Below are 26,842 nucleotides of genomic sequence, written 5' to 3'. Positions count from 1 at the left end.
CTTCTAGAGCTTTCCAAGGCGCAGCCGGCTCGAAAGGGCCTAGGAGGGCCTCCGTAGAATTCTTCTTCTTCTCATTGGTCGTTACGGGGGTGGGCGGTCCTCCGTAGAATTCGCTTGCAGACCTCCCTTGTCATTGGTCGTGAGACGAGGGGGCGGGCCCCCGTAGAGTTCTCCTGACCACCTCGCTTCTCATTGGTCGCGGTGGGGGGGGCGGGACCGGGAAGTCAGGGGAAGAGGGCTGCGGTGCTGGCGGTGAGCGAGCGGAGCGGCGTGACAGGATGGTGAGCGCGGCCGCTTCGGTGGCGGGGGCCCGGCGCTCGGCCGCGGTGCTGCGGTGTCGGGCTCCGCGGGGAGACTCAGGAGAAGAGGTCGGGCGAGGCCCGAGGCGCTGGCGGGCCTGGCAGAGGCGCCGGCCTGGTGCAGGCCTCCGAGTGGGGCTAGGAAAGAGGCGTGGCCACGTCTGGGCGCGGCGGCCTCGCCCGAGCCCGGGAGCCGGCGCCCCGGGTGCCGGCGCAGGCGGGGTCCCGCCCGCAGGTCCCGGCGTCGTCGGAGCCCCCCCCCCCCCCCCCCGCCCCGGCTCCCCTCAGCTGCTCTTCGGGTCACAAGATGCGCGCGCCGAGCTGGGAAGGCCTCTGGGCCCCGGCCCCGAGCGGCCCCCTCGGCTTCCAGACGCTTCCCTGCGTCTGTCCCGCATAAGGCGCCCCCCGCGCGTCGGGCCGCGGTAGTTGTCGGCGCCCCCCCCCCCACCCCGCGGCGGCGGCCGGCGTCCGGGCGGGAAGGCGGGAGGGCGCGGGCGCTCCCCGCCGGCGGGCGCCGTCTCCCCGGGGCGCCTCACATCCCGGCGAGGCGCGGGCCCGGCGCGGGCGGCGGGGGTGGCTTCGGAGCGCTCCTCAGCAGCTCGTCACCTTGCCCCCAGCCTCCCCCGGGCTCCTGCGGGGGGCGGTTCTCACCGCGGGATCCAGCTGCTCCTAGGCGCCCCTCACGCTGCTCTTCGGGGGCCCGTGTCGTGGTCGTGGAATTCTCCCTTTATCTTCACTCCTGCTTGGGCCTTTGCTTCCGGACATGTAATCTGTGGTATGGTCATGTTGACACACGAAATCCGAAGGGAGACGGAGCCGTTACAGGCCGTGATTGCACGTTCCTGGGTCCGAAGTGGTTTGTGGAGGCTGGGGCGGGCGGGAGGGCGGTTTAGCGTCACTTCTCACGTGAAAGGACACTTGGCACAATTTTAGCATTAGCCTTTTTTTTTTTTGGCAAAGGAGACATTCAACATTTTATAGTGTCCATAGTCTAGGGCAAGCGCATGTAGATGCGGGAAAGGTGTTAGCCTATTGAATTTGTTAGTATTTATCACCTATTTGTCTATACTAGGTATTTTCAACACTTGATATTGAATTCATGGTACTATATTACATTTTCTACAAAAAAATAATTTAGTTTTTCAGTACTAGAACTTTGAACACAAATGTATTAAAATCAGCATACTTGGATAATTATTAGACCTACCCCCAAAATGAAAAGAAAATATTAGCCTTTGAAATATTCCTGAGGAATTTTTCAAATTGTCTTATAAGTATTACTTTATATAATCTTAGAAATAATCTAAGCAGAATGGGAAACAAAAGAGACAGGTGAATGCCAGTGGCTCATGCCTGTAATCCTTACTCAGGAGAGTGGGATCTGAGCATCATGATTAGAAGCCAGTCCTGGCAGGAAAGTCCATGAGACAGTTACTTCCAATTCACCAAGAAAGCTGCAAGTGGAGCTTTGGCTCAAGTGGTAGGTAGGGCCTTACCCCCTACCCCCCAAAAAAGGGACGTCGGTGTGGAGGGCAAGATTAGGAAAATCGAAGATTGACAAAACAAATTTATAAAAACTGTGTTGGTGTGGTCTTTTAAAAATACAGTAAATGCTTCTTTTTGTTTATCTGTTTTGAGCAGAGCTGATTTTTTTTAACATTTTCTTTCATAACATTCAAATTATTTAACAATTTTTGGCATCTTCATTTGGTATGGGTCTTTGTTTCTTTTTGTTGCTTTCTTTTAACATTGGTCATATTTCACTCCCCTTTTTTTTTTCATTCCCCTGTCTGCAATCAACTTCTGCATTCCACTAAGGCTGGGCACAGAGTAAGTTTCTCCTCTTCCCTGCTACTAACAATGGTGTTGGGTGGCTGATGACTGCCTAGGTTCTCTTCCCTTCAAGAGCTAGCAAATAAGAAATTCCCACGCTTCATTTGATTTATTTATTAATACGAATTTAACAAGACTGCCATCCCTAGCATCTTTTGCTGTCTTAAAGGACTCTGTAATCTGTGTCTAACCTTATAGATCAATGTGTGCAGTTTGGGCAAGGAGATTCCTTAATTTATGCTGTGTCACACTAGCTCCCTTAAAATCTTGATCACTAAAAGGAAATCAGAAGATTCTTCCCTACCAACACCTTTAATTCATGTGAAGTGATTTCTGTGGTCTTTCACAGTTACGACTACAGGTTTCAGAAGCCCTGGGTACACTTGGGGTTAGTGCATGGTACTTGGTAGAATTTAGGTAATCAGTTATTAAATGCCATGCATCACTGGTGTTCTCTTTGAAACATCCCAATGGAATGGCTCGTTCATTTTTAGTCCCAAATATTCTCAACCTCTTATAGATATATACCCTTCCATGTACTTGGGACTCTTTTCAATGCAGAAATCTATTTTTACCTTTTTCTCAAATGCCAGCTTTCCACAATAACTGCACTTCAATCCATATCTGAAGAGAATCTCTGTAGAGTGAAGATTGCTCTTTGTATGCCAAGGTACTTTTTTTTTTTTTTTTTTTGGTCGGTGGTAGGGCTTGAACTCTGGGCCTGGGCGCTGTCCCTCAGCTCTCAGCTCAAGGCTAGAGCCCTACCACTTGAGCCACAGCGCCACTTCTGGCTTTTTTCTGCTTGTGTGGTGCTCAGGAATCGAACCCAGGGCCTCATGCATGCGAGGCAAGCACTCTACCACTGAGCCAACTTCCCAGCCCACCAAGGTACTTTTTTTTTTTTTTTTTGGGTCCGGTCATGGGGCCTGAACTCTGGGCCTGGGCGCTGTCCCTCAGCTCTCAGCTCAAGGCTAGAGCCCTACCACTTGAGCCACAGCGCCACTTCTGGCTTTTTTCTTTTTGCTTATGTGGTGCTGGGGAATCAAACCCAGGGCCTCAGGCATGCAAGGCAAGCACTCTACCACTGAGCCACCTTCCCAGTCCCCCAAGGTACTTTTCTATCACCACTGAACATGTATACTTCATAGTGGTTTTTAGTTTTACAGATGTCTTGCCTACTGATATCTGCACTGAACAGTCAATATATTTTTGAAGAATTATCCATTGAAACTGCTCTTGTATAGATTAAAAAAAGTGTACCAATTTGTAACTTCATGTTACATCAGTTATTGTGTCCTGATAAAGTTTTTCTTTGCAGTTTTTATTTTTGTTGCCAAATAACTTGAGCTTTATTTTAGCAATTGCTTTAATTTTATCTATATCATTTTTGGTGAATATTATTTTACAAAGCCTAGTGGTAGAATTATTTTGAGCTTTTTTTTTTTTTTACAGGGCCGAGATTTGAACGCAGGTTCTTGTGTTTAGTATGTAAGCACTAACCATTACATTAGGTTATACCTCCAGCCCTGTAGTGGCAAAAGTATTTTTTTTTGGTCGGTTGTGAAGCTTGAACTCTGGGCCTGGGTTCTGTCTCTGAGCTCTTCAGCTCAAGGCTAGCACTCTCCCACTTGAGCCACAGTGCCCACTTCCGTCCTTTTCTGTTTATGTGGTGCTGAAGAAACGAACCCAGAGCCTTGAGCACTCTACCACTGAGCCACCTTCCCAGCCCTTAGCTGATTATTTTAGAGATAGGCTCTTACACACTGCCAGGCTGGCCTTGAACTGCAATCATCTGGATCGCAGCCTCCTGAGTAGCTAGAATTACACGTGTGAGCCAATGACACTTGGCCCTATTAGATGTTTAATATTAAAATCATGTCTTTAAAGCAGTTAAATAGCATGTTTGTTCAGGAGTGGTATGTCTGTATGGGAAAAATCCTGTATAAAATGCAGGTACTGAGAGCATGAACAAGTTAATTCTGCTGCCCTTTGGAGACCAGATATTATTTTTAAATGGCTCTTTTAACTTTATTCTGTTAAATTTGTTATTTGTAAAATCCTAAAGTTTTTTTTTGGATTCTTTATATTTGAGCTGATTTTGTGTAGTCATGCTGAACTTCCTCTTGCGGGACACATCACTTATTTAGCTGACTTTTCTTTTTTGTTTGAATGCTTTAATGAAGACTTCTTTTTTTGGGGGGGGCGGGGGTCCGGTTGTGGGGCCTGAACTCTGGGCCTGGGCGCTGTCACTCAGCTCTTCAGCTCAAGGCTAGCGCTCTACCAGTTTGAATGTTTTAATATACATAAAGATTGTGAAAATGTTATTTTATAACTCTGAACTATTGAGGGAATATAGGTAGTTTAATCCAGGTAATAAAAATACCAATGAGCCAGGTGCTAGTGGCTCATACCTGTAATTCTATTCAGGAGGCTGAGATCTGAGGATCACAGTTCAAAGCCAGCCCAGGCAGAAAAGTCCATGAGACTCTTTCTTATCTCCAATAAGCCACCAAAAATCCAAGTGGCACTGTGGCTCAAGTGGTAGAGCGTTCACCTTGAGCTGAAGAGCTGAGGGACAGCACCCAGGCCTAGAATTCAAGTCCCAGGACTGGCAGACCAAAAAAAAAAAAAAAAAAAAAGATGGGGCTTTCTGATCAAAGATTATAATCCAAAAGCTCATATTTATCTATTGAAACTAACACATAGGCTTTTTTTTTTTTTTTTTTGTCGGTCGTGGGGCTTGAACTCTGGGCCTGGGCGCTGTCCCTCAGCTCTTCAGCTCAAGGCTAGCGCTCTACTACTTGATGTACAGTGCCACTTCCGGTTTTCTGGTGGTTTATTGGAGATAAGAGTTTCATGGTCTTTCCTGTGTGGGCTGGCTTTCAACCACGATCCTCAGATCTCAGCCTCCTGAGTGCCTAGGTTACAGGCATGAGCCACCGTCACCCGGCTAACATAGGCTTTTAAAGCCCTTTAGTGTATGGTTAATCATTTGAAGTAAAAAAATGGTAATTGTGGCTATTGTTCTCCCAATAGTTGTTAGTCTAGTAAGCAAACATTGCAGAATTGACTTTTTTTCACTGCATGTTTAGTGATTCTCCTTAATAACATTTTTTACAATTATGTAAGCTTTGCAACGGCAGAAATAGGAATTTACATTTCAGCCTTCAAAAAAGCCAGCTTCCATAGGGTTCAGTACTATACTTTTCATTTTATGATTTTGTTTTTTTTTTCAGTATAATTTCTAGATCTCTAAATCAGTTTAGAATGCTTGATTCTATTCTTGGTTGATAGAATGATTATCGAGCATGTTCAACTATTTATATCCAAAATAAGACTGATTTGGAACAGAGCACATTATGTATTTGTTTAAATGGTAATGAAAGGAACTGTTTGATCACTTCTGGGTTCTGGAAGGTATCTCTTAGAATTTTAGGGAATCATGGGGGACGGTTGGTTTGACATCATGTTTAATGCTATGCCTTATTTCACCTTGCCACTTCAAAGTTGGTGTTGGTGTTAGGAGATCTGCATATCCCACACCGGTGTAACAGTTTGCCGGCTAAGTTCAAAAAACTCCTGGTACCCGGGAAGATACAGCACATTCTCTGCACTGGAAACCTTTGCACCAAAGAGAGTTATGACTATCTCAAGACTCTGGCTGGTGATGTCCATATCGTGAGGGGAGACTTCGATGAGGTGATGTGTCTCCTGTACCCCCACCCCCACCCCCTTCTCCCTTCTCCTTTCCCATTTCCCCTTTCCTGATTCTTATGTATACAGACTTTATCCTTTAGGCCAAAGTCTACCAACTGCTAAGGTCTTTTTCTGTTTTCATTTTGTTCTCTCTTTGAAAAAGTTTTCTAAAGGCCTGGGGATATATCTCAGTGATAGAGCACAAGGCCTCCAGCACCACAGAGAGAGAAGAAAATGTTGGTATTTTTGAAGAATATCAAAGGTTTATTTAGTAAAGTAGGACAAAGCAGGGAGAAAGGAACAATCTCTTAACAGCAAGGGGAAGAGATCTAAAAAAAATTCCCTAGATCTAAGGCCCAAAGACTAGACGGGCTTGTATTGGGATTCAGAATTTTAGCTTTTCATCATTTCTTTTTAACTTTTGGTGCGCTTGGGTTTCTGTATACCAAACCAAAGGACGGACACACACACACACACACTCTCTCTCTCTCTCTCTCTCTCTCTCTCTCTCTCTCTCTCTCTCTCTCTCTCTCTCACTTACACTGTGGTCATGTCTGTGTTGGGTAAAGACAACTTAATTAGCAAGAGTTAGGCTTAATTTAATTCACTGTATTTATGAACCCTGAAGCCGTGCCACCAGAGTTTGGACCTTAGTTTGGCCACTCACTGGATGTCAAGTGGCAGCCATAAAATGGGGAGCCTGGTTATCAAAGACCGGGGCACAATCTGAACTCTCTAGATTATTTTTTTTTGTTTTTGTTTTTTTTTTTTTTGGGTCCGGTCGTGGGGCTTGAACTCTGGGCCTGGGCGCTGTCTCTCAGCTCTTCAGCTCAAGGCTAGCGCTCTACCACTTGAGTCACAGCGCCACTTCCGGCTTTCTTATGTGGTGCCTCATGCATGCAAGGCAAGCGCTCTACCACTGAGCCACCTTCCCAGCCCATGAACTCTCTAGATTATAGGTAAGAAATCCCTAAGTTTAGGGGAATATTCTCTAACCCATGCCCCGAAAGAATCTATAACCTATAAAAATATACCTACTAAAGGGAAGGTAAAGTCCAGTTTACACTGAATAAATTGTTGTAAGCCTAGTCTTTGAGAAAGAGAAGAAATCAAAGATTTATAAATGAGCGTGTTATGAGGTACTCTTTTAAGACATCTGAATGAGTTTGAATATTTAAACAACTTCTTAACATTATTAGTTCTAAAATATTTCTTGGTGTCTGTTTCTTACATTAGAATCTGAATTACCCGGAACAGAAAGTTGTGACTGTGGGACAGTTCAAAATCGGTTTGATCCACGGACATCAGGTCATTCCGTGGGGAGACATGGCCAGCCTGGCCCTGCTGCAGAGGCAGTTCGATGTGGACATTCTTATCTCAGGACACACTCACAAATTTGAAGCATTTGAGCATGAAAATAAATTCTACATTAACCCAGGTTCTGCCACTGGGGCATATAATGCCTTGGAAACGTAAGTAGTGTGCTGTAAAATTAACAGTTGCCTATGTGATAGTTTATAAAAGAAATGTAGCCAGGTGCTGGTGGCTCTCATCTATAATCCTAGCTACTGGAGAGGCTGAGATCTGGAGGATCTTAGTTCAAAGCTAGCAATATCAGAAAAGTCTGCAAGAGACCATTTCCAATTAACCAGCAAAAGGAGAGTTCAAGGTATGGTGCAAGTGATAGAGTGCCAGCTGTAACCAAGAAAGCCGAGCAAGAAAGCGAGGCCCTGAGTTCAAGCCCTGGTACCAACACACACACACACATAGACACACACCAAAACATTTTTTAAAAGCCACCTTTAAAATAATTCTTTTGGTTGGGCTGGGAAGGTGGCTCAGGGGTACGAGTGCTTGCCTTGCATGCATGAGGTCCTGGGTTCAATTCCTCAGCACCACATAAGCAGAAAAAGCCGGAAGTGGCGCTGTGGTTCAAGTGGTAGAGTGCTAGCCTTGAATTGAAGAGCTGAGGGACAGCACCCAGGCCTAGTTCAAGCCCCACAACCGGCAACAACAACAACAACAAATAATTCTTTTGGTAATTGTAATTGTTTTGTTGTTTTTTGGACATGTTGGGGATTGAACTCGGGGCCTTGCTTGGCTAGGCGGGTGCTCTGCTAGAACCAAGTTCCAGTCCATTTGCATTGGTTATTTTCAAGGTGTGGTTTCCTGCTATGCTTGGGCTGGCCTGGGCTGAACTCCTACTTGCCCTCCCCGCCATCACCAGGGACCACAGCCTCATACCGACGCATAGCATCATCATGCTTTGCAGCTGGGTTGACAGGCATGTGACCCAGCCATTGGTGAGATGGAGTCTCACTAACTTTTATACCTGGGCTGGCCTCAAACCTTGATCCCCCATCTCTTGCTCCCAAGAAGCTAGGATTATAGGCTTGAACCACTCACTGGTACTTGTTCTTTTTAAACATGCAAGCAACCATCAACATTTCTTCTTGAATTCAAGTTAAATTGAGGTTTATAGTTCTATTGCTATTTAGTACAAAACACTGATACTATGTCTTTCCTTCCAGAAATATTATTCCATCGTTTGTGTTGATGGACATCCAGGCTTCCACAGTGGTCACATATGTCTATCAGCTAATTGGAGATGACGTGAAAGTAGAAAGAATTGAATACAAAAAATCTTAAAACTAGTCTGTCTTGATTTTTTCATTACCCTATTACCCTGTTCAAATCAAGCAATTAAACATTTAAGAATCACATAACTGTATCCCTTTTATATTTAGCAGTAAAATGTAATACATCTTCTGTTACTACTTCCTCTAATCTTCTTAGAAACTGTAGTTAGTTTGCAGTATAGACTTTCTATTTTAAAAAGTCCACCTTACAGTAAATGGTTGTGTGTTAAGAAAAAGTTATTCTTGTAAATATCTTCAAAGTTGGCATTTGGACCTTATTTTACAACCAGTGCATGAACAGAAAGAATATAGACTTTCTGTGTACATTTTTCTCTTCTCCAGTAATAAATGTTTACTTTTCATGAATACTTTCTTGATAGACTGTTTAATTTTAAAACACAAGAGACCCAGTGACACTGCGTGACACTGACAGTGGAGAGGCAGGTGCGAGGCTCACTCAGCTTTCTCTGCATTGGTAATACTGTTGGACTCCCATCTTCCTTCCTAAGCGATGTTTCATATTCCCATATTACAGCAGTGGCTCTTCAAACTGTTGCTGCTCCTATTTTTCAAGGTTCAAAAAAAAAACCCACTAAAGTTATAAAGGAAGCATACTAGATTGAACAGGTAGTGTAAGGAATCCTCTCATTAGCCAGGCGCTGGTGGCTCACAGTTGGCATCGCAGCTACTCAGGAGGCTGAGATGTGAGGATCTCATTCAAAGCCAGCCTGGGCAGGAAAATCTGTGAAACTTTTTTTTTTTTTTTGCCAGGGGTTTAAACTCAGGGCCTGGGTACTGTCCTTAATCTTTTGCTCAAGGCTAGCACTCTACCACTTGAGCCACAGAGTCACTTCCGGCTTTTTCTGTGTATGTGGTACTGAGGACTTGAACCCAGGGCTTCATGCATCTTAGGTAAGCACTCTACCACTGAGCCATATTTCCAGCCCCTTTGAAGCTTATCTCCAACTACCAGAAAACTGGAAGTGGTGCTGTGGCTTAAAGTAGTACAAAGCTAGCCTTGAGCAAAAAAGCTCAGAGACAGTGCCCAGGCCCTGAGTTTAAGCCCCACAAATGACCCAAAAAAACCCAAAATCCTTCGTTAGAACCATTCCCAACTGTATCAGTTTTTTTTTTTTTTCCAGTCATGGGGCCTGAACTCTGGGCCTGAGCGCTGTCCCTTAGCTTTTTAGCTGTAGATTAGCGCTCTATCACTTGAGCCTCAGCCCCACTTCCGGCTTTTTCTGCCTGTGTGGTGCTGAGGAATTGAATTGAGGGCCTAATGCATGCAAGGCACGCACTCTACCACTGAGCCATCTTCCCAGCCCCCAACTGTATCAAGTTTGAGAGTATGGTAACTTTTATAAGATACAGAAAAATCTGTTTGTAAACTATTCAAGTAGTATTTCTTGAGCACCTACTTTCTAAGTCAGGGTGTTTACCCCTGAATGCTCTTCTATTTCTGGACATGCTAGTTTTTCTTAGCCCAGTTAAGAAAATCCTTGTAGCCAGGCACCAGTGGCTCATCCTAGCTGCTCAGGAGGCTGAGAGCTGAGGATTACGGTTCAAAGCCAGCAGGGGCAGGAAGTCTGTGAGAACCTTACCTCCAATGAACCACCAGAAAACCAGAGGTGGCGCTGTAGGCTCAAGTAATGGAGTGCTTGCTTCGAACTAACTGCTGAGGGACAGCGCCCAGGCCCAGTTTAAGCCACACAACTGACAAAAGGAAGTCAGTTTTATGTGACAAGAAAACTTTAATTGTACATAGCAGAAGTATAAGCATGTATTTCAGGTAAATTTTATTACACAAATATCATTTGCACACAAGTTGCTAAAACAAAATTAACGGCTTAATGGTGCAAAATGCAATTCTAAACATGGAGAGCATGCGTCAGCCCTTGCGCCCACCCGCCTTTGGCACTGTGCTGCAGCTGTTCACCCAGCACACAGGACTGTCAGGCCAGCATCAGATGCTCTTCCTGTTCTTCGATCGACATAGATTGCATACACTTATTTAGTAGGTCTTCCTCCTTTTTTTCTTCATTCATGTAGGATTCAGAGTCATTTGAAGAAACTGAAGGAAAAATCAGAGTTTATAATAGCTGTTTTGGAAATGAAGTTCTAAGTGCAACTTGGAAGATGACCTTTTTGTTTTGGTTGGTCATGGGGCTTGAATCGGCCTGGGCACTGTCCCTTAGCCCTTTCACTCAAAAGTAGTACTCTACCACTTAGAGTCACAGCGCCACTTCTGGTTTTCTGGTGGTTTATTGGAGATAAGAGTTCTCATGACTTTCCTGTCTGGACTGACTTCAAACCCTAATCCTCAGATCTCAGCCTCCTAAGTAGCTAGGATTACAAGTGTGAACCACCAGAGCCCTGGCTGACATAATTTATTAATAAACCTTTATTTAGTGAAAACAAATGGCCTTCAGGGCTCAGCCTGTAGCTACTTCCTTGTCTTAAATCTTTTGCTCATTAAGAGTTATAGTACTGGGGCTGGGGTTGGAGGTGTTGCTCAGTTGGTAGAGCACTAACCAATGAGCAAAAAGAGTCCCTGTCTCTGACAGAAGAGTTACAGTACTGTACTCTCCACACTAGAGTGCTGTGAGGAACAAGCACTGTGCCCCAGGGAGTTTCAAGATCTGGCTCAAGTTGAAGTGGTCAGGTTTTCCTGAGTATCTTCATTTTCCTTTAGGTCTTCTCTTGGAGACCATAGCAACTTTTCCTGTGTGAGTTGTGCTAACAGTTTGTTTTAAAGCCAGACCTTCTCCCCCTGCCCTTTCCCTTATTCTTGGCTGGGCATGAAAGTGCCCGTTTACTGCGAGGCTGAGCGGGGTCAGCATACAGTGACGGATGTCAGCTCAGAGGGCCCGCCTTCCCTGCTTCCCACCATGGCAGTAGCTAGGAAGTGTAGTAGTAGTAATAGTATTTTGGTACTACGGGGACTCACACACACGTATAAGTTCCACACTTACTTGGCTGCATGTACAGTTTGCCTGATCTTCTGAAAATCTTCATTGACTTACATCTTGTTTTAGACACATGTCCATTTTTTAACCTTAAAGTAAGGTTAAAAATAAGGTTAACAACGGGAAATAACAAAGTGAGTGAACCACTGCCTAATGCATGTGGTCACGCTGTGGCTCAGGTGGTAGAGCACCAGCCTTGAGCAAAAGAGCTCAGGGACAGCACCCAGGCCTGAGTTCAAGCTCCATGACTGAAAACAATAAATAAATAAAAATAAAGTAGAATATTTCTCTCTGCAGAAACATTATATGCATTTCTCTTCGTGGAAGTGTTTGCGTAATTTTAAATTTGTATAGAAACACTGAAAGGGAAGCCCATATCTCTAGCTGATTCAAAGAAGACATTCCAATGAGCTTGGTAAAAAAAAAGTAAGACCCCTTTTTCAAGTCGTGGGGCTTGAACTCTGGGCTTGGGCACTGTCCCTGCGCTCTCCGCTTGAGCCACAGTGGCACTTCCAGTTTCCCAGTGGTTTATTGGAGATAAGAGTCTCACAGACTTTCCTGCCCGGGCTGGCTTTGAACCGGGATCTTCAGATCTCAGCCTCCTCAGCTAGGAATACAGGCGTGAGCCACCGGCGCCCGGCAGTAAGACCCTTTTGTGCAACCTGTCTACTCTGTTCTCAGCCGAGCCTAGTGAACACAATTTTTACTATCACTTAGCAGTCCTTCAGATAGAACAGGGAGTTGTGAGAAACAGATGCTCATGTAACTGTAACCCCTCTGTACATCACTTATAGTAATAAAAACATTAAAACAACAACAACAACAAACCCCTCTTTGTTCCTCGGGGAGCGCCAAAGGGAATGCTGTAGGCTCCCTTGGGGTGCAGCCTGGGTGCAGGACAAGCCCTTCGCCAGCTGATGGCGCCCTGTGGTGGCAGTGGAAGGCTGTTTCTGTGAGCAGCGGCAGCAGGGCGCGCCTGGGAGACAAAGCATCAGTCAGGACATCTCTCGCAGGAGAGGCGGGGCTGGGGAAGCCCGAGTGCACCTGCCTGGCTCCTGCGAGCTGTGATGAATCACTTGCATGTACTGCCTTTTCATCAGCATCCGCAGATAGCTGGAGTTGCAGATCTTCGCGATGCTGTAGAGGTAACGCTTCTGGCTCACAGTGAGGTATGGATGCTAAAGACAAAAGGATATTTATTACTAACGCTGTAAAACATGGGGATGCGGCTATCTTTCTCACCTGAAAGGGTGATGTGGAGAGCTGTATGTTTTATTGAGCCAACTGTATTAACTTAGCCCAAAAGGGAATGAAATGTCCATCAAGAGTGCAGGTGAGGGGCTGGGAAGGTGGCTCAGTGGTAGAGCGCTTGCCTTGCATGCAGGAGGCCCTGGGTTCAATTCCTCAGCACCACATAAGCAGAAATAGCCGGAAATGGTGCTGTGACTCAAGTGGTAGAGCACTACTAGCCTTGAGCTGAAGAGCTGAGAGACAGTGCCCAGGCACAGAGTTCAGACACCACGACTGACCAAAAAAAAAAAAAAAAGTACAGCTGAGGGCTGGGAAGGTGGCTCAGTGGTGGAGTGATCGCCTTGAGCTGAAGAGCTGAGGGGCAGCGCCCAAGCCCAGGGTTCAAGCCCCATGACGAACCAAAAAAAAAAGGCTGGGAAGGTGGCTTAGTGGTAGAGCGCTTGCCTTGCATGCCTGAGGCTCTGGGTTCAATTCCTCAGCACCATATAAGAAAAAAGCCGAAAGTGTTGCTGTGGCTCAAGTGGTAGAGCGCTAGCCTTGAGCTGAAGAGCTGAGGGACAGCGCCCAGGCCCAGAGTTCAGGCCCCACGACTGGACCCCCCCCCCCCCCCCCCAAAAAAAAAAGTGCAACTGAGAGCTGGGAATGTGGCTTAGTGGTAGAGTGCTTGCCTTCAAAGCCAGCCCTGGCAGGAAAGTCCTTGAGACTCATCTCTAATAAACCGCTAGAAAACTGGAAGTGGCGCTGTGGCTCAAGTGGTAGAGTGCTCGCCTTGAGCTGAAGAGCTGAGGGACAGCACCCTCAACAGACAAAAAAGAAAAACAGAAAAAGCTGGAAATGGCACTATGGCTCAAGTGGTAGTGAGCAAAAGCTCAGGGACAGCGCCCAGGCCCTGAGTTCAAGACCCAGAACTGGCAAAAAAAAAATAAAGTGCAGCTTATGCTTGTAATCCTCGCTCCTCAGGAGGAGATCTGAGAGATCTGAGTATCAAGGTTCAGGCAGTAAAGTCCAAGAGACTCATCTCCAAAACCATCAGAAAACCAGAAGTGGTTCAAGGTAGAAGAGTGCTAGCTTTGAGTAAAAAGAACTCAGGGAGTGTGCTCAAGTCCCAAGTTTAAGCCCCACAACCAACAAAAAATGCTGGATTGGAGCTGTGGCTCAAGTAGTAGAACATTAACCATGAGGAAAAACTGAGCAAGAGGACGCTGAGGGAGTGAGCCGGGCTCTGGTGGCTCATGCCTGTAATCCTAGCTAACTCAGGAGGTTGAGATCTGAGGATTGCAGTTCAAAGCCACTGTGGGTTCACTTCCTGGCTCAGCGGCAGGGGGTCTGCTTAGCATGCATGTGCCCCCCCCAACAAAAAACAACCAAGCCCCCCCCCCCCCCCCCCCCCCCCGTCACCCTACCTTTAGGAAGCAGGTGTCCACCAGCGCCTTGGGGACGTGAATGGTCTGCAGGAGGGGCGTCCGCCGTAACTCGTGCAGCGTGGCCATGTGTGAGCTCATCTTGTGTCTATCTTTAATTCTATCTGCAGCCAAGGATGTGATGTGAATTTCAGAGGACTAGCTAGGACTGCACCCTTGAGCCACTGTCACCTGGCCATACCAGCCTTTTAAAAATTGGTTTTGTTTGAGACAGGATCTGCAGAGCCTGGGCTGGCTCATGATGAAGGGTACTATTGCCCTAGCATCCCTACTGCTGAGATTACAGACGTGCATCACTACACCTAGCCTTTTTGCACTAAGAATTTTGGCATGGAATTTAAATTAGCCAACCTTCCCTGTAACACACTATGAAAACGACCATGTGGTCAGGCGCTGGTGCTCTCACTTGTAACCCTAGCTAGTTGGGAGGCTGAGATCTATACACCAGGTGAGTCTATACACCAAAGTTCCAGATGGCATGGGCTTGTCATTCCAGGCACCATGGGAAAACAAACATAGATGTGTGGAGGTCCAGGAGTGAGCCTGCGTAGGAAGTGAGACCCTAGCTCAAAAATAACCAAAAACCAGGTGCAGTGGCTCACACCTGTAACCTAACTACTCAGAAGGCTGAGATCTGAGGGAGAAGCCAGGGCAGGAAAGGGAAAATTCGTGACACTCTCCTCTCCAATTAACCAGCAAAAAGCTGACAGTGACGCTGTGGTTCAAATGGTGTAGCATTAGCTTTGAGCAAAAAAGTTCAGGGGTGGAGTCCATGCCCCAAGGCTAGAGGTGTCATTTGGGGGCAGGGAGAGGGGGGGTGCCTTTCTAGCAAGATCTGAAGATTGCAATTAAATGCTGGCCTGAGCAAGTCCATGAGACTTTTATTTCCAATTACCCACCACATGGCCAGAAGTGTAGCCAAATCAAGCCTTGCACAAAAAAAAGCTTCAGGACAGCACCTAGTCCCTAAACTCCAGCCCCAGGCCCTACATTGTGTAAGTAGAAGCAAACTAGCTTCCTTGAACTACTATGTACAGGTCTGATCTGCACTTACCAGTACTTTTGGCATTCTGGTAATATGAATGTTCAGTTGATCTGTTAAAAAAAAAAAGGATATAAATATGTAAAGACTGACAGCTTTATGGGCATTCAAGAACACACTTCACAGGACAAAGGAATGGCTTGCATACACTTTAACTTTCCATGTTTCCACGTGACACAATGTCTCAGAAAGTTCTCCTGTAATTTTGCTTACATCCTAAAGGCACCACTACACTTTCTTTGGAGTTACCTGAAATTTTTATCTTACTAAAAAGGACTTACTTTAAACCATGTTTGGTCATTTATCGCTTCTTAATTTCCACAATGAACCCAATGACCTATTGGGGCTGGTGAAGTGACTCAAGCCTGTCACCAAGCACTCAGGAGGTGGCTGAGGCAAGAGGACTGTGAATGCAAGGCCACCCTGGGCTACACAGCTACACGCTATTTCACCAGCTACGAAAAAGAATCAGCTCCTCTGGGCTCCTGCTGCATCCACGTTATTATTTTCCTGTTCTCTTTAATAAAGTATTGAGACATTTAAAAAAAACAACAACACGACCCCTTGAAAGAGTGGTTCATTCACGGTGTAAAATGTTTCCGGTTTCATACAAGAACCCATCAAACCAAGAGCCAGCTTTTAGCCACGGCCAGAGGCTCAGCGGCGGTCATCCTAGCGACTCGGGAGGCTGAGATCTGAGGATCGCCGTTAAAAGGCTGGTCGGGGCAAGACCGACCAGGAATGAGACCTTTATCTCCACTTAGCCCCAAACAACAAGCAGTGGAGCTGGATCCGGTGACAGGTGGTGGGCGCCTGCCTTGAACCAAACAGCTCAGGACCGGCGCCCGGTGCCCGGACTCCAGCGCCACGACCAGCACAAAGGTAACACCACCAACACCAGAGTTCTTCTAATTCATTCCGTGGCCGCCATCCAGGGGTTCGACAAAGCGGGCCCCGGCCCGCCCCGGCCGCTGTGAAGACCTGAGGAAGACCCACACGCCCGCCTAACCCGGGGAAACTGAGGCAGGGGACGGGGCGTTCAAGGCCAGCCCGGGAAGCTCCGCTTAGATCCTGTCTTGACAACCAGCCAACAAACGCAGACGTGAGGGCCGCCGCGGCCGCTGGCATCGGAACCCACCCGAAGCCCGGCCGGGAGACCCCGGGCGCGTCCCCCCGCCCCGTCCCCGCCGTCCGGCCGCGGGGGCCCCCGCCGGGTCCGCGGCGCCCTCCGGGGCCCGAGCGCCACGGGGCCCGGCCCCGGCCCCGGCCCCGGCCCCGGCCCCGGCCCGCCTCCGCCACCCGCCAACGCGAAGGGCCCCGCCCCGGGCCGGGCTCCGCGCACACGCGGGCGGCCGCGCCTCACCGGCGGCCGCCACCCTCGGCCTCGGCCCCGAGGGGCGCCTCAGCCTGGCCCGGCATCGCCTTGCACCCGGTGCCCGGCGCGGGGCTGGAGCGCCGGGGACGCCGGGAGCGTGCGGAGGGCCGGGCGGCGGACCCCGGTGCGCAAGGCGGGGGGCGCGCGGCGGGAACGCGCGGCGGGAACGCGGGCGAGTGGACCTGCCCGGAGACCACGTGCTCCACCCCCAACGACCCTCGGCACCGCAAAGCCAAACCTGAGGAGCTACGAAACCCGGGCGCCCGGGCGCGCAGCGAACCGTTAGCCGTTGTCACCCAGGCAACCAGAGCGTTGGTGCGCCAACCGCCCTTGGCCTTCGACAGCTTCGGCGCATACGCGGACCCGCCCTCTCCGCTCACACTCGTTTCGCCCGCTAGCGAGAGTCCCGGGATTTGACCCGCGGAACGCCCTGTAGTTAGGGGCGTGACAGAACGGAACGCGGAAGTGAAGGATGGATTATGATTGGTCCCCACTTCGAGTTCCCGGAAGTCAGAGGGCGTCGCGCGAAGGCTGAAGGCGTCGGGCGCTGACGGGAGCCGACGGGGACCCCGGGACCCGCCATGCCTCGGTACGCGCAGCTCGTCATGGGCCCCGCCGGCAGCGGGAAGGTGAGGAGCGCCAAGTCGCCGCTGTGGGGAGGCCGGGGCGCCGGCGCTGCGGCGGGGCAGCGGGCCTGTGAAGCCGGGGCGCGGACGACCCCCTGTGCCCCCCGCGCTTCAGGGCCCGTTCTGCTTTTGCTCGGGACTAACGGTAGTTGCTAAAGTTCCTTGAGTACTTAGGCGCCCGTGTGTTTTCTTTAAAAAAAAAAAAAAAAATTGAAGGGCTGGGAAGGTGGCTCAGTGGTAGAGCGCTGGCCTTGCATGCCTGAGGCCCGGGTTCGATTCCCCAGCACCACATAAGCAGAAAAAGCCAGACGCTGTGGCTCAAGTGGTAGAGCGCTAGCCTTGAGCTGAAGAGCTGAGGGACAGCGCCCAGACCCAGAGTTCAAGCCCCACGCCCGGACCCCCCCCCCCCAAAAAAAGGTGTTTATTTCATTTTAAAATATTTTAAGTTGCTATTAAGAAGGTGATGTGCAGAGGGGCGACACGTCAGGTAAAGGGCACACGTCTTGTTTTTTTTTTTTGTTGGTCCTGGGGCTTGAACTCTGGGCTTGGGCGCTGTCCCTGCAAAGAGCACATGTCTTTTTGGACAATGTCACCCCTTCCCTCACCCTCTCCTAGTTCCCTGGTTTATTTTCATAGCAGCCCTTGAGATTGTCTTTTTTTAGGAGTAAAAGGAAAAACACCTCCAGCCTGAGGCTCATGCCTATTACAGGCATAAAATGCTGGGATTACCCTGCCTGTGAGGGTCAGAGGTGAGAAGGATCGGGAGTTCTAGGCCAGCCTGGGCTACAAGTTGAGCTGGTGTTTGACAGTTGAAGCTCCTGAGTGGCTGTTGTCCCAGCTACTCAAAGTGCCTGGGATCTGAGGATCACAGCTCAAAACTAGCCTGGCTAGAAATGAGCTGCGGCCTGAAACTGGAGGTGTGGCCCAAATGGTGGGGCACCATCTTTGAGGAGACAATGAAGGAAAAAGCTAAGGGACAGTTCCCAGGCCCTGAGTTCAATGCTTAGGACTGGCACACATAAATTTAGGATTGTGCTAGGCACTGGAGGCTCACATCTGTAATCCTAGCTACTCAGGAGGCTAAGATATGAGGATCGAGGTTCAAAGCCGGCCCCGGCAAGAAATTCCCCATGAGACTCTTTATCTCCAACTAATCACCAGAAAACTGAAAGTGGCCCTGTGGCTCAAGTGGTAGAACGTTTGGCTTGAGCTGAAAAGCTCAGGGAAAGTGCCCAGGCCCAGAGTTCAAGCCCCACAATCGACCAAAAAAAAAAAAAAATAAGGATTGTGATTGTTATTGTTACATTATACTGCAGTGTGTGTGTGTGTGTGTGTGTGTGTGTGTGTGTGTGTGTGCGCGTGCATATTTGCTGGTCTCACAGAATCCTGTCCAGGCTGGCTTCAAATTGAAATTCTCAGATTAGGCATATAAAATACAGTATAAATGGTGAAGAAATTGCCCAGATATCAGAGGGAGAAAGAGTCCAGAAGCATGTTACTTCAGTCTTTATCACAGCCTGAGCCATTGACTTGGTCCCTAAGGGATATGAAGGTCAGTGGCCTGGCCTGCTCTTACTCTTATTCCTGTGACTTTGCAGAGCACCTACTGTTCCACTATGGTGCAGCACTGTGAAGCCCTCAGCCGGTCTGTCCAGGTGGTCAACCTAGACCCAGCGGCCGAGCACTTCAACTACCCTGTGATGGCTGGTGAGTCCTGGCGGGGCCTCCCCTCCTTTGGGAATAGTAGGTAGGGGGAGAAGGGAGTGCAGGCTGCCCATCCTGGAAGCTGGAAACATAATTATTGTAGCTGGGCACCAGTAGCTCATGTCTGTCAGCTAGTTCTTCAGGAGGCTTAGATCTGAGGAGAGTGGTTTGAAGCTAGCCAGGACAGACAAACTCTAGAGACTCATGTTTAAGTCACCAGCAAAAAGCCAGAAGTGAAGATGTGCCTCAAGTGGTACAGTGCCAGCCTTGAGCAAAAACGCTAAGGGACAGTGCCCAGTCCCTTTGTTCAAGCCCCAGAACCAACACACACACACAGCAGCTATTACAGTCTGATGCCCCTGGTGAATACATTGATTGTTGTTTGGTGGTCTGTTTGTGATGATGTGTGCCAGTGGTTTTTTGTTTTATAGTATTAAGCCTTGAACTCAGGAACCCTATTGTCTTAGGAAAGCACTTAACCACTTGGGCCACGTCCAGCGCCACTCCAGTTTTGTGGTGTTTATTAGAGATAAGAGTTTCACGGACTCTCCTGCCGGGGCTTGCTTTGAACTGTGATCCTCAGATCTCAGCCTCCTGAGTAGCTAGGATTACAGGCATGAGCCACCGGTGCCCGGCTCAGACCATTTTCTTTTTTTCTTTTTTTTTTTTTGGGTCTGGTCATGGGCCTGAACTCTGGGCCTGGGCACTGTCCCTCAGCTCTTCACCTCAAGACTAGCACTGTACCACTTGAGCCACAGCACCACTACCGGCTTTTTTTTTTTCCTGCTTATGTGGTGCTGAGGAATTGAATGCAGGGCCTCATGCATGCAAGGCAAGCACTCTACCACTGAACCACTTTCCTAGCCCCTCAGACCATTTTCTTAAATTGTCACTACCACGGTTTGAATTCAGCCTCTTCCTTGATTAAAGCTAGCCCTCTGTAGGTTGAGTCTCGCCTCCATCTCTGTTTTTTGATGGTTATGGTTATTTTATAGCTAATGGCTTATGGACTTTTCTGCCCAAGCTGGCTTCAAACTTTGATCCTTTGGACCTGAGACTCCCTGAGTAGCAAGGATTACAAGCATAAGCCCCTTGTGCCCAGCTGTATTATTTTTGTTGGTGATGGTGGTAGTTATGGCCCTTGAACTTGGGGCTTGAGTACTGCGCCTGGGCTTTTTTATACTCTACCACTTTGAGCCACAGCTCCACTACTGGTTTGCTGGTGGTTAATTGGAGATAGAGTATCACATGCTTTCCTGCCTGGGCTGGCTTTATTTGATCCTTAGATGTCAGCCTCCTAAGTAGCTAGGATTATGGGCATGAACCTACAGCACCTAGCACATATATTTTGTTTTTGAGATAGGGTCTTGCTAACTTTGCTTGGGCTAGTCTTTTAAATCAGTGATCTTCCTTCCTTTGCCTTGCAAATACCTGGAATTATAGGCAGAAACCACTATGCCCAAATCCATTTTTTTTCCTTTTTTTTTTTTTTTTTTGTTGTTATTGGTTGTGGGACTTGAACTCTGGGCCTGGGTGCTGTCCCTGAGCTCTTCAGCTCAAGGTGAGCACTCTACCACTTAAGCCACAGCACCACTTCCGGTTTTCTGGTGGTTAATTGGAGATGAGAGTCTCATGGACTTTGCTTGCCCAGGCTGGCTCAACAGCAATCCCCAGATCTCAGCCTCCTGAGTAGCTTTTTCCATTTATGTGGTACTGAGGAATGGAATCCAGGGCTTCACACATGTGAGGCAAGTACTCTACCACTAAGCCACATTCCCAGCCCCAGGATTATAATTTTCAAGAGGACACTCTTCTGTTCTTTCCAGACATCCGGGAGCTGATTGAAGTGGATGATGTTATGGAGGATGCATCGCTGAGGTTTGGTCCCAACGGAGGACTGGTGTTCTGCATGGAGTACTTTGCCAATAATTTTGACTGGCTGGAGGACTGTCTCGGCCATGTGGAGGATGACTACATCCTTTTTGACTGTCCAGGTAAGTCAGCAGTTTGTGTTACCTTTGAAGCTGTAGTTATGTTCTTTGTGTAGCTCTGACTGCACAGCAGCAAGGTGCCATGTCTTGTGCATTTTTTTTTTTTTTTTTTGTCGGTCGTGGGGCTTGAACTCTGGGCCTGGGCGCTGTCCCTCAGCTCTTCAGCTCAAGGCGAGCGCTCTACCACTTGAGCTACAGCGCCACTTCCGGTTTTCTGGTGGTTTATTGGAGATAGGAGTCTCACGGTCTTTCCTGCCCGGGCTGGCTTTGAACCGCAATCCTCAGATCTCAGCCTCCTGAGTAGCTAGGATTACAGGCGTGAGCCACCAGCGCCCGGCTAAAGTAATTTTTTTTTTTTTTTTTTTGTCGGTCGTGGGGCTTGAACTCTGGGCCTGGGCGCTGTCCCTCAGCTCTGCAGCTCAAGGCGAGCGCTCTACCACTTGAGCTACAGCGCCACTTCCGTGTCTTGTGCATTTGAACTTGGTAGATTACGAGGTAGCTGTGGTCTCTGCCTTTCTAGGACTCACAGTCCAGGGGTTTGTGAGACACCAGAAACAAAATCACCCCAGTGGTCCCTGAATCCCTCAGTAACTGAGAGTGTCGCATGCAGGGGAGAGGGAGATCTCTGGTCTTGTGGCCTCTAAGCTACAGGGTAGAGGTGAAGGTGAGGGGCAGTGCTTCAGGCTGGGGCTCTCACGCCAAGGCCTCATAAGCTTAGTACGGTTTTGTGGCCTTCATTTGTTTTCTTTTTTTTTTTTTTAATTGGTCATGGGGCTTGAACTCAGGGTCTGGATGCTGTCCCTGAGCTTTTCTGCTCAAGGCTATTGCTCTACTACCTTAAGCCATTCAAGCTCCACTTGGGAGTTTCTGGTGGTTAATTGGAGGTAACCATCTCATGGACTTTCTTGCCCAGGCTGTCTTTGAGCCATGGTCCTCAGCTCTCAGCCTCCTAAGTAGCTAGGATTTAGATTTCCTCTTTTCACCTTGGATGGGAGGACTTAGGTATAGTTGATGACTTAACCTGTTTCCTGTGTTCTTTCTGCAGGTCAGATTGAGCTGTACACGCATCTGCCTGTGATGAAGCAGCTAGTCCAGCAGCTGGAGCAGTGGGAGTTCCGAGTCTGTGGAGTTTTTCTTGTCGATTCCCAGTTCATGGTGGAGTCATTCAAGGTGGGGGGATAAGTGTGCTGGCGATTGCTTGGTCATGGGTACCGTACAGAGATGGCATCCTTCTCCAACTGCTGTGATTCCTGGCATTGCACACACCAGTCTGGAGCTATTTAGTATCCTTTTCTTCATTACTACATTATTATGTATTTTTAACTCACTAATAGATATTTTTAGCTCAAAAATAAGAAATGAAATACAGATTTTGGAGAGTTACTTGCTTAAAAAAAAACTGATACAAGCCAGGCTCATGCCTGTAATCATAGCTACTCAAGAGGTTGAGATCTGAGGGTTGCATTTCAAAGCCAGCCTGGGCAAGAAAGTTCGTGAGACTCGTAATGTCTAATTAAGCATCAGAAAACTGAAGTGGCTGAAAGTGGTAGAGCGCTAGCCTTGAACAAAAGGAGCTCAGGGACAGCACCCAGGCCCTGAGTTCAAGCCCCAAGACCGACAGAAAAATAAAGGTCTATTTGGAATTTCTGTTTAAACTGGAATTTGTGGTTAGCACAGATGGAAGTCCACATCTTTTATTCTTCCCTCACCTGGGAGTCCATGTGAGCTGTGGTTCTCTAGGTCTTTGGTCACAGGAGCATTTCTTACTCCAGCATTGCCGTCAGGGTGGGGTAGAGGCCGCTCTTGTGACTGAGGCAACCATTGATCCCGTCTGTGCCTCTTTCAGTTCATCTCTGGCGTCCTGGCGGCCCTGAGTGCCATGATCTCTCTGGAAATTCCTCAAGTGAACATCATGACCAAAATGGACCTGCTGAGCAAGAAAGCGAAGAAGGAAATTGAGAAGTGAGTTTCCTGTCCTGTGGCTGTCAGGTCTCAGCCCTCTGTCTGCCGAGTTCTGACCTTCCCTGCTGTAACCCCGGCCTCCTGATTAGTATTCATTTATTCTTTACTTTGACAGGTTTCTGGATCCTGATATGTATTCTTTATTACAAGATTCCACAAGTGGCTTAAGAAGCAAAAAATTTAAAAAACTGACTAATGCTATTTGTGGACTGGTAAGCTTTTTATTATTATTTTTTTTTTTTTTTGGGTCCGGTCGTGGGGCCTGAACTCTGGGCCTGGGCACTGTCCCTCAGCTCTTCAGCTCAAGGCTAGCACTCTACCACTTGAGCCACAGCGCCACCTCCGGCTTTTTTCTTTTTGCTTATGTGGTGCTGAGGAATCGAACCCAGGGCCTCAGGCATGCAAGGCAAGCGCTCTACCACTGAGCCACCTTCCCAGCCTCTGGTAAGCTTTTTAAAGTGTATTTAATCTTGAGAAGATTTTTGCTGGTCATGGGGTTTGAGCTCAGGGCCTGGGTGCTGTCCCTGAGTCCTTTTGCTCAAAGCTAGTGTTATACCACTTTAAGCCACAGCACCACTTCTGGTTTCCTGGTGGTTAATTGGAGATCTCATGGATTTTCTTGCTGGGCTGGCTTCAAATCATGATCCTCAGATCTCAGCCTCCTGAGTAGCTAAGGTTAGAGGTTATATATAGAGCCACCAGCAGCCAGCTATTTTTTTTGGGGGGGGGGGGGGGGTCGGTCGTGGGGCTTGAACTCTGGGTTTGAGCACTGTCCCTGCACTCTTCAGCTCAGGGCGAGGGCTCTATCTCTTGAGCCACAGCGCCACTTCCTGTTCTCCAGTGGTTTATTGGAGATAAGAGCCTCACGGACTTTGCTGCCTGGGCTGGCTTTGAACCGTGATCCTCAGATCTCAGCCTCCTAAGCAGCTAAGATTATAGGTGTGAGCCACCGGTGACAGCCAGCTAATTTTGAGGAGTTTTTGGCCTGGTTGAGAATTGGACTGCATCTAGTCAGTGGCCCTATTCCTGGAAAGCATGGTCCAGCCCCACACCTGCAAAAAAAGAAGGGTCTATTGAGGTGGCCACTTAATTCAATTTAGGAGATATGGAGAGCCCAATAAATCAGTATACCTTACTTCAAGCTATTGGTCAGTTGAGAGCTGGATATAGTAGTACATACTTGTAAACCCAGCAGTTGGGAAGCCAAGTTAGGATTGCAGGCCCTAGGCTACCCTGGTCGTGAGAGCCTGACCCAAATAAAAAGCTAGAGGTAGGCTGGGAAGGTGGCTCAGTGGTAGAGTGCTTGCCTTGCATGCATGAGGGCCTGGGTTCTATTCCTCAGCACCCCATAAGCAGAAAAAGCTGGAAGTGGTGCTGTGGCTCAAGTGGTAGAGCACTAGCCTTAGCTGAAGAGCTGAGGATCAGCGCCCAGGCCCAGAGTTCAGGCCCTATGACTGACTGATAGAGAGTCTGTCTAGCAAAGGCCAGGACTCAAACAGCACCACCAAAAGAAAAAGATGATGAAAAAGGTGACATTGATCAAGATGCATAATACTCAGGCTGACACGTTGATTTGAAACCTTTTTGTAAAACTACTTAAAGATAGTTAAAAGCAAAAACAAGGGCTGGGAATGTGTGCCTAGCATGCATGAAGCCCTGGGTTCGATTCCACAGTACCACATAACCAGAAAAAGCCAGAAGTGGAGCTGCTCAAATGGTAGAGTGCTAGCCTTGAGAAAAGCAGCTCAGGGACAGTGTCCAGGCCCTGAGTTCAGGCCCCAGAACTGCCAAAAGAAAAAGAAAAAACAAAAATTGGCTTCCACCGTTATTCCCAGTAGATGTGGGGTTCAGATGGACATGCGTGGCCCAGTATGTGGTTAAGCAGTGAGCCAGTGTGAGCACAGGGCAGTCAGCAAGGGTTTGCCTGCCTCTGCCTTTGCCTCTGCCACCACTCCTCCCTTTGTACCCAGGCGCAAATGTTGTAGTCGGGAGTGCAGATGGCTAGAAGCCTCTGCTGTGAATTGAAAATAACGCATTTTTCTTGAAATCCTCACCACAGATTGACGACTACAGCATGGTGCGGTTTTTACCATATGATCACTCAGATGAGGAGAGCATGAACATTGTGTTACAGAATATCGATTTTGCCATTCAGTATGGAGAGGACCTGGAATTTAAAGAACCAAAGGTGATTTCTCACTTGAGCTGTTTTTCCTGGCTTGGGGAACATAATTGCCAGTAACCTCCTACGAACCTAGGCAACTCCTGGAGTTAGGATCTTTGTCTTGAGAATGGTGGTGCTCCCTGGGCTTTCTGGGTAATCTTCCAACTCCCACGTGTGTTCAGCGATTTGTATGGATTTTACTTCACCTATTGGAGCAGCCTATCGTCTTCTTTGTGCTTGCTGGGAGATGTGTGAAAGGAGGTGGACAAGGTATAGTTGAACTTGGAGGAGACTAATAGCAGCTGGCAGGAGAGCGCTGCCACAGCATGGGACAGAGAGCCACTGAATGTAATCCATTATTTTTTGGGTGACATAGGAGCACACTAGATTTGCCAAAGGTCTGAGTTGTTTTCTTTAAGACAAGCACTAGCTAGTAGCCCAGGCTGCTTGGGATCTTCTTCCTTCAGCCTCCCAAGTGGCTGGGATTATAGGCGTGCCCAACCACCCCTACCTGGAAAAATTCTATTATACTTTTTCTTATCATTAATATTGCCTATAGCAGCTGGGTGCTAGTAGTTCTTGTCTGTAATCCTAGCTACTCAGAAGACTGATATCTGAGGATGGTGGGTTGAAGCCAGCCTGGCAGAAAAACCCAAGAAACTTTTTTATCTCTAAATTTACCAGCAAAAATCTGACGTGGAGGTGTGGCTTAAGTAGTAGAGCACCAGCTTTCAGTGGAAAACAAAGCTAAGGGACAGTATGTAGGCCCTAAGTTTGAGCTCCAATACTGGCACCCAAAAAAAAAAAAAAAGATTGCCTGAGATCAACACCTGAAGCTCACCCTCCATACAGAGTAAACGATGCACACTATGACTGAGAAGAAATGAATGCATTTTCTGTTTTGTGTTTCCTTTGTGCCAGGAACAAGAAGCTGAGTCTTCCTCTATGTTTGATGAATATTTCCAGGAACGCCAGCAGGAATGAAGAGTAACTCACTATGAATGTGTGACAGCAGGCAGCCACGTTGGCAGCACTGGCTGTACTGTGCTCCCATAGGAAGCTGCTGCTTTTAATTAAATAGGTGCACTGGCTTATTATCAGGAGCACTGGCTCTTTATCAGGAGCACATTTGATTAGAGCTCCAAGTTCCTCTGGAGCTGCTCTTGTTTGAAGTGGTATCTTCTAACCTGGTACTGGTGGCTCATGCCTGTAATCCCAGCTACTCAGGTGGCTGAGAGCTGAGGATTACAGTTTGAAATCAGCAAGAAAGTCCACGAGATTTTTATCTTCAATTAACCACCAAAATGCTGGAACTGGTGCTGAGGCTCAAGTGGTAGAGTGCTAGCCTTGAGCACAAAAAAACTTGGACAGTGGCCAGACCCTGAGTTCAAGCCCCAGTACTGGCACCAAAAGGGGGGTGGTGGTGGCATCTTCTAGCTGTTCACTGATAGTTCAGTTATACAGAAGGCTGAGATCTGAGGAACTAGGTTCAAAGCCAGTTCAGGCAGAAAGGCTCTCTAGACTCTATTTCCAATTAACCAGTAAAATATTGAGCTGGAGGCATAGTTCTGAGCAAGCAAGTCAAATAAGCATAAGGCTGTTCAAACACTGGTACCAGCAAATAAACATATACATATATGTGTGTATATGTATGCATGTACATATGTGTGTATATATATATATATAGTATAATTTAAAAAGTAAATGTAACAGATATGTGTGCACATACAGGAAAAAAATTAAAAGCTAAAGCCACATGCTGGTGGCTCATGCTTATAATCCTAATTGCTCAGGAGGCTGAGATCTGAGGTCCATGGTTCAAAGCCATCATGGTCAGGAAATTTTTTGAGACTCTACAATAAACTTTCAAAAT

At 47.8% G+C, this 26,842-nt stretch overlaps 3 protein-coding genes across 4 annotated transcripts; 2 read left to right on the top strand and 1 right to left on the bottom strand.

Annotated features, from left to right (window-relative positions):
* The first annotated feature begins 213 nt into the window (after positions 1-213).
* On the top strand, positions 214-8,830 carry Vps29 (VPS29 retromer complex component). 2 transcript variants are annotated; one of them, XM_042669082.1, is made up of 5 exons: positions 217-281; positions 2,118-2,129; positions 5,640-5,831; positions 7,065-7,300; positions 8,360-8,830. In XM_042669082.1, the coding sequence occupies exons 1-5, from the start codon at positions 279-281 to the stop codon at positions 8,475-8,477; spliced, it is 561 nt and encodes a 186-aa protein (XP_042525016.1). In that variant the 5' UTR covers positions 217-278; the 3' UTR covers positions 8,478-8,830. The 2 variants fall into 2 exon arrangements, with proteins under 2 accessions (XP_042525017.1, XP_042525016.1); XM_042669083.1 differs by lacking the exon at positions 2,118-2,129 and having other exon boundaries at positions 214-281.
* Positions 8,831-10,246: 1,416 nt separating this feature from the next.
* On the bottom strand, positions 10,247-17,105 carry Fam216a (family with sequence similarity 216 member A). The gene is made up of 8 exons (XM_042668951.1): positions 17,075-17,105; positions 16,511-16,952; positions 15,160-15,200; positions 14,088-14,209; positions 12,482-12,611; positions 12,262-12,409; positions 11,440-11,522; positions 10,247-10,538 (listed from the first exon to the last, which is right to left on the bottom strand). Exons 1-8 carry the CDS (start codon positions 17,103-17,105, stop codon positions 10,420-10,422), a joined length of 1,116 nt encoding a protein of 371 aa, XP_042524885.1. The 3' UTR covers positions 10,247-10,419.
* Positions 17,034-26,072, top strand: Gpn3 (GPN-loop GTPase 3). Its single transcript, XM_042669029.1, has 8 exons — positions 17,034-17,151; positions 18,747-18,855; positions 20,679-20,846; positions 21,889-22,013; positions 22,690-22,805; positions 22,921-23,017; positions 24,865-24,993; positions 25,891-26,072. The coding sequence occupies exons 1-8, from the start codon at positions 17,104-17,106 to the stop codon at positions 25,951-25,953; spliced, it is 855 nt and encodes a 284-aa protein (XP_042524963.1). The 5' UTR covers positions 17,034-17,103; the 3' UTR covers positions 25,954-26,072.
* Positions 26,073-26,842: the final 770 nt, after the last annotated feature.

Source organism: Dipodomys spectabilis, unplaced genomic scaffold, assembly GCF_019054845.1.
Source record: "Dipodomys spectabilis isolate Male_0828 unplaced genomic scaffold, ASM1905484v1 ptg000480l, whole genome shotgun sequence".
NCBI lineage: Eukaryota > Metazoa > Chordata > Mammalia > Rodentia > Heteromyidae > Dipodomys > Dipodomys spectabilis.
Note: the sequence above shows the minus strand (reverse complement) of the source record. Positions and strands in the feature narration are given on the sequence as shown.

Excerpts from the sequence above, each read along its gene's own strand:
- Fam216a (XM_042668951.1), bottom strand. The coding sequence starts at position 17,105 with ATGGCGGGTCCCGGGGTCCCCGTCGGCTCCC. Across the intron at positions 12,410-12,481 it reads TCACAGCTCGCAGGAGCCAG|GCGCGCCCTGCTGCCGCTGC; the intron begins GCAGGTGCACTC and ends TTTGTCTCCCAG. Across the intron at positions 11,523-12,261 it reads TCCCCGAGGAACAAAGAGGG|GTTAAAAAATGGACATGTGT; the intron begins GTTTGTTGTTGT and ends CCTTACTTTAAG.
- Vps29 (XM_042669082.1), top strand. Across the intron at positions 5,832-7,064 it reads TGAGGGGAGACTTCGATGAG|AATCTGAATTACCCGGAACA; the intron begins GTGATGTGTCTC and ends TTCTTACATTAG. Across the intron at positions 7,301-8,359 it reads GCATATAATGCCTTGGAAAC|AAATATTATTCCATCGTTTG; the intron begins GTAAGTAGTGTG and ends CTTTCCTTCCAG.
- Gpn3 (XM_042669029.1), top strand. The coding sequence starts at position 17,104 with ATGCCTCGGTACGCGCAGCTCGTCATGGGCCCCGCCGGCAGCGGGAAG. Across the intron at positions 17,152-18,746 it reads GCCCCGCCGGCAGCGGGAAG|AGCACCTACTGTTCCACTAT; the intron begins GTGAGGAGCGCC and ends GTGACTTTGCAG. Across the intron at positions 23,018-24,864 it reads CTAATGCTATTTGTGGACTG|ATTGACGACTACAGCATGGT; the intron begins GTAAGCTTTTTA and ends TCCTCACCACAG.